Consider the following 10,950-nt stretch of genomic DNA (forward strand, 5'->3'; position numbering starts at 1 on the left):
GTTTTGCTTCCCCGTGTCTCCGTGTTCCTCTGACTCGAGATGAACCCCGAGATGAAAAATAGAATAGACAAACGGTTTCTTCACAGCGATGTGGTCCACTTTTACTAAACCAATCGCCTTCATTTGTGCAGGTGCTGCTGGCCCCCGGCTCTTTACCATCCACCAGATCGATGCCAGCCCCAACAACTTGCCCAAAGCCCACACCTGGTGAGGAAACATTTTCAGACTGTTCACACGATGGAGTTAATAGCTGGTACACTAGAAACCGCTTGTCTGTCCGGCTCACTTTAAGCAGATATTCTTATATCCATTTTTTTGATCCTTTTGTTCCTTTCTCCAGCAGGTTATGTATTACCTGAATACAAGATAAACCAGCATCACTGACTTGCATTGATTTTGAATGTACAACTGCTGTCTCAAACATGTTTCAAATGACCACAGGGAATAGTGAATACAGTACAGCATATATATATATATATATATATATATATATATATATATATATATATATATATATAAAAACACTTACATATGCATCTTACTCTATTCTAGATTAGGATTAGACTACAGCCAGAAACAGCGACTTGGCTCCTGAATCAAAGCTTGTTTCTACATTTAAGACCTGAAAATACATGTTGGGCTTTCAATGCTCAACTGGTATTGGAATTCACAAACAAACAGAAGTAAAAAAAAAATTAAAAAAAAAGAAAGAATGAGATTTGAATGTATGAAAAGATCCCAAATGAACACTGTCTGCAGACTACCTAGTTTCCTTAAGCAAACTGTTTAAACAGGAATGATTCTGTCCTAATGTTATTGACCCATACTGTGTTATCATATTATTATGTTTAGAGATATGCAGCGGTGTACTGATTCCAGTCCTCCAACGTGACTTTAAAATCTGTCCCCCTCTTCGCCCCCCCCAGTTTTAACCGGATTGACATTCCTCCCTACGAGCACTACGACAAACTGTACGACAAGTTGCTCACCGCCATCGAGGAGACGTGCGGCTTCGCTGTAGAGTGAGTCCCCGACGCGCCCAGCAACGACCAGAAGCAACGCAGAAGCTCCGCCCCCCCCCCCCCCCCCCCCCCCACCACCACCACCACCACCACCAACCCCGGAGATCTGACGGGGGTTCTTTCACGGTAGCTTCACCCAGGGTCGCCCCCGGGGACGTGTAGCCGAGCTACGGGGGGGGACGCCGACCAGACAGTGTCATCGGACTGTTTTCCTTCTAGAGCCTCCAGCTCTCCTCCACGTCTGTTTTTTATTATTGAAAAGGATCTCTTCAGCTGCTAATAACTATTTACTAACCCGTGGAACCTGCAAAGTCGCTGGCTCTTCCCTTTTTTATACCCGAGGTTCACTTAAACACTAAAAAAAATAAAAAATTACAAAAACTAGACTGTACCCCATGTAGCAACGCTCCGTCCCCCCCAAGACGAACACAAGGACGGTCCACTCTGAAACGACATGAGGACACAAGGCCGCTCCGTCCGCCGGAGCGCCGGGTCATCAGGGGCTCCCACGACCACTTGAGAACACTCCACCTGGAATGCGCGTGCTGTCCGCTGCCTCGCCGGGCGCCACCGACGGGAGCACGCCGTTCCCACCGACCCGTTTCACGCGTTTGACAGTTGGCTTTGTTTGAAAATGTATGAATACATGAATGAATCGCTTGAAATGTGTTATTTTTATATAACATGGGGGGGGGGGAAATAAACAATACAATTCTATATAATATATATAATTTATTGCTGTGATATTCCCCGATCCAGTGTTTCAGAAAAAAACAAGTGTTGCCGGTTACATTTTAGAAGACAATTTGTGAAAGCAAAGTATGCGTGACTGATTTCTACACACACACACTGCAAAGAAAGATGTGTCTTAAAGGGCAAAACGATCTTTGACACACAAAGTCCTTTGAGTGCTTAAATCATTTCAGAATGAAGGAATCTTTTAAATTCTACTGATTTCATTCTGGAGCTGCGCCGATGTTTCCCCTTTTTGTAACACTGTCATTTGTAGCTGGGCTATATTAACGTCACTAGCGTGACACCTCCCACCTTTTTCTAATGGCATTCTGTTTCAGAAGTCCAAAGCTCCATCGTCATCCATTTCATGCCGCCTCCACTTTGTTGTTGAATAAAAGGAAAACCTCTACTACCTTCTAGCCATGTGGTGCTAAACAGCATTAACGCTCGTCTGATATTGGCAACCTCACTCATTGACTTACTACTGCTTAAAGTGCACACTACACTGCTCACTCCTGATTGTGGCCACGAACCACGTTCTCAGGAGACGTCACAATGACCGACGAAGAACGCATTCTGACCATTTGTCTTTCCTGAATGTTAAAGTGTGGTCGTTTTTTCAATAGTTTCGCCCAGCAGCTGACCACAAACATTCGGTAACGGTTGTTTAGGTTGGAAGGGCACCGAATGAGACGACTCACCCCCAACCCAGCCAGAGGGGGATTGTTTTCTACGATAATAATTCTTGAATGTTGCCTCTCCAGCAATCTATCAATCTCCATGACCGTGGACTGTTCTTAAACATTTATCTTTTTTCTTTTCTTCTTTTCTACGTTGACAAGTGCATGCGAAGGAAAGTGTCCTCAGATGGTGCTTTGTACAGTAACAAGATGTGGGTCAGACAACCTGTAATTAATCTCTAACTTAAGTGGGAAAAGAGGAAATGCACACAAGCAGTACGAGTCTGAGCAGACATTCATTGGACCCGGTGAGCCCGCTGACGCTCTACTGTCCGTTTCTACACTTCGCCGCTCAGCATCGCCCCGTAGCTGCCTCTCACGCAACAGCGCGTTACTACGTAAGTGAGTGCAGAGACGCTGCTCTGTTTTTATCGCATGATCCACTAGCAGGACTATATCGCTCATAGCTTACTGATGCAATTTGATGTATGTTAACACTATCATTTTGTAAGAGTATTTTATTTTTGTGTGTAATTAGTTCTAAATAAACTTGCCTTTGTCTAACAATGTGAGGCCTTGTACACGTGTATGTCCTGTGCTTTTTGCCCTCTTTTGTTGTTTCAAATTACACAAAAAGTTGTTTTTTATCTGAATTATTGCTTAGTGCTTAAACAAGTCCTTTGGTCACTTTAGATACATTTGTCTGGTGCCTGTTAGTACTGCGTCGACTGAAAGTAATTATCAATAGGGAGGACAATGGCAATACTCTTTATTTACACCTGATTGTCCCACGTCTCTGACCACCTGTGTCCTCATTGATACCACTCTGGATTAAGACATCTGGCCGATGGCTCACAGGAAAGGCAGAGAAAAGGCGTTTCAATGACAAAAGACTATGCTGAGGAAAAAATGGTTGTCAAGTACACTTTCTATTGTTTGTAGCTCTTCAACTGCATCATAATAGATTCTTGGGAATCGTCTGTCTTCTCTGGACAGACGATTTCTCTAGACTGGAAGGAAAGAAAGACTTCATCAGGTTAATAATGGTTCATTTATTGAGGGTGCCATTATCACTCCTATATAAGTATGTCGAATATGTAGATACATGTACATTACATTACATGTCATTTAGCTGACGCTTTTATCCAAAGCGACGTACAATAAGTACTGTAGCTGTACGAAATCCAAGTTTATGTATTTTTTCTTTACAAATGATTCGCACTTTATTAAATATATAGTCATGGTGTAATGCCGAAATCAGTTTGCGAGTAAAGTCCCTCACTTAAAGTGTCGTATTTTGGGTCGACCATTGAGTTCAGAGGCAGCAAGCTTGACTTATGTGAACAAAACGGCTTTCGATTTTTCCCTCAGACACTTGATGTCAGAATACACACCGGAAACCACTTTAATCTAGTCCTACACTTCTTTCAATTCGCCTGTAAACCCATTCAAAAAGAGGTTAATTGAACTTCACCAACACGGGCCCGATTTGGGGGGAAAATGTAAAAAATAAAAAAGTGGGTTTTTTCATGTATGGGTTGGTCCTGATTACGTCACTTACCGTAATAGATCGCCGCGTTGTTCGAGCCGGATTACCGGTTTCTGTCTCGTACATATCCTTCCACTTGATTTCGCCAACACTCGCTGAAAAATGATTCAAAAGGAATAACCACGATACAACATGAAATCCAAAAGAACGTGCAAAACATGTCGATACATCGATTGTGTAACATTAGTGATTTATTTTGGATAGGCTTTACGGTTACATAAATGCTGACGTGATTAAATAATAACTCACATGTGTTTTCTCTCTGTTGTAATTTAATTTAATTAAGAATATATCTATGTATGGATATATATAGATATAGATACATATATGTTGGCAATCCGTAATTAGTACTCACAGTAAGAGTTATAGTAAGATTAAAAGTACAGTTTCACCGGTCTGCAATGGGTCTATGTTTCCTCTGGGTAGAAACAGTATGGCGCATGGATACATAGGAAGTGGGACTTCCTCTTGCCATATATACCGGCCCTAATTTCTACCTTACCGGCATTACAGCACCACTGCCGGTCGAGGGTTTTTGTCGGCAGTCAAACCACAGAGAAGAGTATTTATCTTTTTTATTTATATAACTCGTTCGTAAAATGCCAGGATATTCCGACAGAGACCGCGGCAGGGATAGAGATAGAGGGTAAGTACCGCTTGTTTTGTTTTAAAAACGTTTCTTCCTCGTGTGTTTTTTTTATTTTTTATAAATGGCTGACAAGAAAAAATAACCGATTGGCGAAATAGTTCTCTATTACGGGAAAAATATGACTGGATATTGTCTGTTTAGTTTCAACCGGCGTCCTACCAATCTGAAAAGCCGTTGGTGTTCGTTAGCGAAACGAGTCGGTTTAACGGGCCCGTTGTCTCTGGCTCAAGGCCTACTTTGGCCTCGTGCCCCCGCGCAGTGGCTGGTCGCTAGCTTCAGGTTAGCATAGCCGCAAGTCGGCCTTCCACTGCCGCGGGTAACTCCCTCCAATACAGAAGATATAATGTACAGCCGACGTATAAACGACAGCCTGCATATTGTGTGTGTATATATATATTTCTTTTTATTACGCCGCACACGTGGCTTCAGGGCTACGCGACGTTGCCACAGCCGGCTAGTCGGCTTTTCGCCATGTGGCAGGCGGCATCAATGCGGATACAAAATGCCGGCTTTTTCCATTGTTCCTCTGCTGGTTGGAAAGTATATGGCAGCCGACGTAGTACATTTTAAGAGCGAATGACGCAGTTAGGAGCGACCTCTTTTTGTCAACATATTCGCGTTCTGGTGTTTTCTATAACTCGACTCGATGGTTAATTTAATTGCAGCTATGGTGGTAGTGGCGGACCCCCTCGCTTTGGAGGGAACCGTGGTGGCGGTGGAGGAGGTGGAGGAGGAAAGTTCGGCAATCCCGGCGAACGGCTGCGGAAGAAACAATGGAACCTCGACGAGCTCCCGAAGTTTGAGAAAAACTTCTACCAACAGCATCCAGATGTTGCCCGCAGGTCTCCGGTACGTAACGCTACCCGTCATGGTACATTAAAGCAACTGTTATGTAACATTAACACGGCCGGAAATGTGCTCGCCACGTGTCGGCGTCATACACCACCGAACTCACCCCTTCGTTCTCTTACAGCAAGACGTTGAAAACTATAGAAGGGCCAAAGTAATCACATTTAAGGGGAGAGACTGTCCAAACCCAATTGCCAAATTCCACGAGGCCGCCTTTCCATGTAAGTTGAAAATACCTTTTGAAATGTATGCAAAGGAGGCATGGTGCATCTTGATTAATTATTTCTCTTTCCTTAGCTTATGTGATGGATGTGATCAACAAATTGAACTGGACTGAACCGACACCCATTCAGGCTCAAGGCTGGCCCCTGGCCCTGAGTGGCAAGGACATGGTCGGCATTGCACAGACTGGTTCAGGCAAGACTCTTTCCGTAAGTAAACTTTTGTTCTCTAACAAATGCGTAAATGCGCCATAGATAAGTCTGCCTTTTTTATAGGCTGGCAGTGCATTTATGACCAAATGTAGAAGTGTGATGCTGGCATTGGCGTGTGTTTTTTACAATGGAAACCTACGGCATAGTGTACAACAAACGCACGTTGTTTGAATGTGTTTTTGTCCCTACAGTATTTGCTGCCTGCAATTGTGCACATCAACCACCAGCCTTTCCTGGAACGTGGAGATGGTCCAATCGTAAGTCCTCATTATTCAATATCACATTTTATCAAAGTGTAAAATTCCCCCTTCTAAAAAGCACTTTCTTTGTCTGGCCAGTGGCTCGGTGAGTTGTCGAAGAAGGGGATATTACTTCATCACTGTGGGTGAGATGGCAGCGTAACTGTGGCTGACTAATCTCAATCAGTGATGAGACAAACTTGTTAGAACACATTTACATTTCTACATTTGGGTTCAGTTTCTACAATTGAGTAAATAGTTTTGATTGCTGACAACCCATACTAAGTATCCGCCTTAGTTGCTGGAACTGAGTGATTGTAAAGCCTTTTGTGCTGACACGTTTATATTGTCCCCCTCCTGACAGTGCTTAGTGTTGGCGCCAACTCGTGAGCTCGCACAGCAGGTGCAACAGGTGGCTGCAGAATATGGCAGAGCTTCTCGCCTGAAGTCTACCTGTATTTATGGCGGCGCACCCAAGGGACCACAGATTCGTGACCTGGAAAGGGGTATTGTAATTTCCCCCTTTTGTTAATAAATCTTGAAAATGCGTCTGGAGAAATGAGTTCTCATGATTAATATTTGCTTGTAGGTGTGGAGATCTGCATTGCCACTCCAGGAAGGCTCATCGACTTCCTCGAGGCAGGAAAAACAAACCTCCGTCGCTGCACTTACCTCGTGCTGGACGAGGCAGACAGAATGCTTGACATGGGCTTTGAGCCGCAGATCCGGAAAATCGTTGACCAAATCAGGGTACATTTTGTTGTTTACTTTGGTACTTCACATGAATTTGTATCGACGTAAGATTCCCCCTTCTAAAAGCACTTTCTTTGTCTGGCCAGTGGCTCGGTGAGTTGTCGAAGAAGGGGATATTACTTCCTCACTGTGGGTGAGATGGCAGCATAACTGTGGCTGACCAATCTCAATCAGTGATGAGACAAACTCGTGTATATGAAACTATCGGTTTATTTCAGTCCTGAGAATAACCCCCTTTTAGTATGATTGCAACACATTAAGATATCCACCCATTTGCTTGTCAGGATCCTGACTTTTTTGCCTTGTACTGTGAGGGCATGGGTTTTGTAAAATTTAGCTAAACTATTTCAGTGGTTTACTTGGCATGTAAAGTTTAACTTTAATGCCAGGTTGGATTTGTTACCTGACGGCAATTTCTTTTTTGTAGCCTGACCGCCAGACTCTGATGTGGAGTGCCACTTGGCCCAAAGAGGTGCGTCAGCTGGCAGAGGACTTCCTGAAGGAGTACGTCCAGATCAATGTTGGGGCCCTGCAGCTCAGTGCTAACCACAACATTCTGCAAATTGTGGATGTCTGTAACGACGGCGAGAAAGAGAACAAGTAAGATTTGTTTAATGGCCTCACTAGAAGTAATGGTTCTTCGCTTCAGAATTTACCATAGACTGTGATTAACTTTAATTTTTTTGTTTCAGACTCATCCGTCTGCTTGAGGAAATCATGAGTGAGAAGGAGAACAAGACCATCATCTTTGTGGAGACAAAGAGGCGCTGTGATGATCTCACCAGGAGGATGAGAAGGGATGGGTAAGTGTTGCCATTAAAAATGTACTCCCCGCATGGCTGTCTTGTGCTGCCCTTACAGAAAAGTTGTCTGTTAAACTGACATGAACCTTTAATTCTTTTAGGTGGCCCGCTATGGGAATCCACGGGGATAAAAGCCAACAGGAAAGAGACTGGGTTCTCAACGGTAAGCCTGGATCACCAGTAGATCCAGTGAGTAAAGTGTTGTATAACTTTAACAAAATTATGTCCCTTATTTTTCCTTCTAGAGTTCAAATATGGAAAAGCTCCGATACTCATTGCTACAGATGTTGCCTCCAGAGGTCTAGGTCAGTATCCTCCCTGAACAGTCTTCTACTGTATTTCAAAAAGAAAGTGCATTTGCTTTCTTTAACTCTTCTGCTTCTTTCTGAGTTTCTCCCCTGACCTGAAGGCGCAGTCTGTATGGCAAGGCCTTGGCATGACAAGCCCAGGTCCCCAGAGGGGGAAGGAGGATTCTTGGAGGTGTCCTGACTGGCGAGGCGCGGGTCTCCCAGTTGTGCAGACATACAGAGGTGACCGGGCCCAGTGCAGCATAACGCGCTGGCCTGCCTAAAAAAGGGGGGGCGAGTTGAGGGCTGGCCACAGTTCCTCCCCCGCACATTCGTCTGTTCTCTGGCAATGGTTTTGACTGCTTCACACACACCCAGGCTCTGTAACTGTCCCAGCTCAAAGCCCAGCTACACTGTCTCCTATTGTCTTGCACGTATGTCTGCAAGCTATTTGAGCCATTTGGAAGGTGCTTTCTGTTGTGTTGACTCGTTGTAAAGCATGGGTGACGTTGCAGTTTCTAAACTTCTGTCTGAGGAGCAGTCTGTCAGATCGATCATACCTTCACCTCTGTAATGACATGGCTACTGGCGCTTTTGGTGACAGTGGGACATGCTAGTTGGACACACGGACAAAATCCAAGCTCACACTCCTCCCTCGCCTGCGTTTCAAAGTCATGTCGAGACCTGCCAACGAGAGACATTATGGTCAAGTGAACACTGGGTCTGGAGAACTCTTGCCGTGGGATGTACTCTTTGTGGGCATCCTGCAAATAGTTTCAGATCGACAGTTTTTTCTTTTTCCCCCACAAGAGACACTGTGCTTTATAGCGCGCATCTCGAGACTGTGACAAAGGGACGTTTACATACTAGTTCAAGCACACTAGGAGGCAGTAGTGTGCAGCCGTACTATATAGCGGCACCTGTCGGTCATTTGACAAAATGTGGGGCGTGTGCTGCAATGGGAATGGACTAGTGAATGCATACTCCAGAAAATGGTAAGACTTCTGATCCCATCTTTCTGAGGGTTGAAGAGAGGCGGGCCTTATTTTATCCCACTGGATTGGAAGCCAATGGAGTGTGCATTGTTCTCTTTTCCCACCGTAGTCTCCCCGGGGAGTAAATGTCTGCCTCTAGTTTTGACCAATGCTAGTATTTGTGGATTTTTTTCCAACCGTTCGTACCTCATGACCGCACTAACATGGCCTTTTTGTTTTTGATCTGGTTGTTGTGGTGGCGCTGGCGCACGTCTATGTGTGCTGTCCTCCTTTTCCTTTATGCCACACCGCAACACAATCTTTCAGATGTTGAAGATGTGAAATTTGTCATCAACTTTGACTACCCGAACAACTCTGAGGACTATATCCACCGCATTGGCCGAACAGCTCGTAGCCAAAAGACAGGCACAGCTTACACCTTCTTCACTCCGAACAACATGAGGCAGGCCAGCGACCTCATCTCTGTGCTCCGCGAGGCCAACCAGGCGATCAACCCCAAGCTCCTCCAAATGGCGGAAGACAGAGGAGGTAAATCTAATTGGTGAGATACAGAAACTGTGCTGTGAATTGCAGCCACACTCCTCTGCTGCTGTCCTTCTGTCTGTCCTGAGAAGTTGCTTGAATTTACCATTATGAACTTCTGTATCTCAAACTTTCTTTGCTTCTGCTTTCATTAACAAAAATATATGCAAACCAATTGCTGCTTTTATTTTATTTTTTAAATGTGTTCTTTTTTCCTTCCCCATTTTTCAGGTCGTTCAAGGGGAGGCAGAGGTGGTGATTATAGAGATGACCGTCGGGATAGGTATTCTGGACGGCGTGACTTTGGCGGTTTTAGGGATCGGGATAATGGCAGAGGGTTTGACAACGGACCAAATAAAGCCTTTGGCACAAATACGCAGAACGGAGGCTATGGGGCCAGCAGCACTAGCAGTGGAAACGGCTTCAGTGGAGGCAGCTACAATGGTAATGGACAGTCCACCTTTAATGCCCCGGCTGCAGCCTTCGGAGGCCAGAATTTCCAGGCCCAACAGTTTGCTCCCCCTAAGGGTGGTGCACAGACTGCTGCGATTCCCCCTTTCCCCTTCCCCCTCCCCCCCGCACCGGCTCCGCAGCAGCATCCTCCACCGCTGGTGCCGTACCCCATGCCTCCCCAGTTCTCTCAGTAAACGCACCACACACTTGAAAGAAGTAATTTATTGCTTTTTTGTCCGCTTTGTTCAACACCTATTACTGATTTTTATTTCTTTTTGTATTGTACACAACAGGGTTACAAACTTCAGCCTCTACCAAGCCTTTTTAAGATCTGCAGTGCAACAGTAGTGTTGCAGTTTTTTTTCCCCCAGAAAACTATTTAATTTGTTACATTCCCGCAGCAGTAATGTTTAGTTCTGTTTTGTACTAGGTAATTACAAATGTATTGGTTTTCATGTGTATCATTGAAAGTGATGTTAAGCTCCTAATTGGAAGTGCACTGCATGATCTTTCAAATAAAACATTAAAATAAATTTGCAATTTGTATTTTTTGATGTACCACACAGCCTCTTTATGATTGAAACTCTTCAGTTTCTGTCCAGCAGACGTCATCCAATGTTTGAAACATTTTAAGTCAGATTGCAATATGGAAATTGGAAACTGCTCAGGATTTGTTCTGTGGGAATAAAGTTGCAAGTCGTCTAAATAACTTGAGGGAGTTGTATCACCAGTTTTTTGTTTCCTAGTAACTGGATTGGTAACATGTTTTCCCTCATGCTGCGCCCTCACTGGTGAAGATCTCATACCTTTATGCTGTAATCCTCCCGTTGGCCAAAATTGCCCATTCACTTCGTACCACGTGTCTAGACTTTAGGTAATTAAAGTGCTTAATGAAAGGGCTTTGCTTCACCATGAGTGGATGGTATTAAATCTCCCAAATAAAAGCTTTAACACTGACCAAGATGTATTTGGTAATGTGT

The 10,950-nt window shown here is 44.4% G+C and overlaps 2 protein-coding genes across 4 annotated transcripts in view; both read left to right on the top strand.

Moving 5' to 3' along the window:
• The window catches only part of smurf2 (SMAD specific E3 ubiquitin protein ligase 2), a 38,711-nt gene extending 35,693 nt beyond the window's left edge, over window positions 1-3,018 (top strand). For both annotated transcript variants that reach the window (XM_040190501.2, XM_040190502.2), the window contains exons 18-19: window positions 132-207; window positions 927-3,018. In XM_040190501.2, coding sequence (XP_040046435.1) covers window positions 132-207; window positions 927-1,026 — 176 coding nt within the window. In that variant the 3' untranslated portion in view covers window positions 1,027-3,018. The remainder of the gene's footprint in view (window positions 1-131; window positions 208-926) is intronic.
• Window positions 3,019-4,385: 1,367 nt separating this feature from the next.
• Window positions 4,386-10,503, top strand: ddx5 (DEAD (Asp-Glu-Ala-Asp) box helicase 5). 2 transcript variants are annotated; one of them, XM_040190503.2, is made up of 13 exons: window positions 4,386-4,632; window positions 5,301-5,484; window positions 5,609-5,705; window positions 5,782-5,915; window positions 6,110-6,175; window positions 6,522-6,663; window positions 6,747-6,907; window positions 7,338-7,510; window positions 7,603-7,713; window positions 7,815-7,876; window positions 7,959-8,018; window positions 9,302-9,523; window positions 9,749-10,503. In XM_040190503.2, exons 1-13 carry the CDS (start codon window positions 4,586-4,588, stop codon window positions 10,162-10,164), a joined length of 1,875 nt encoding a protein of 624 aa, XP_040046437.1. In that variant the 5' UTR covers window positions 4,386-4,585; the 3' UTR covers window positions 10,165-10,503. The 2 variants fall into 2 exon arrangements, with proteins under 2 accessions (XP_040046437.1, XP_040046438.1); XM_040190504.2 differs by having other exon boundaries at window positions 4,396-4,632; window positions 9,302-9,536.
• The last annotated feature ends 447 nt before the right edge of the window (window positions 10,504-10,950 follow it).

This window comes from Gasterosteus aculeatus, chromosome 11, assembly GCF_964276395.1.
Source record: "Gasterosteus aculeatus chromosome 11, fGasAcu3.hap1.1, whole genome shotgun sequence".
Taxonomy (NCBI): Eukaryota; Metazoa; Chordata; class Actinopteri; order Perciformes; family Gasterosteidae; genus Gasterosteus; species Gasterosteus aculeatus.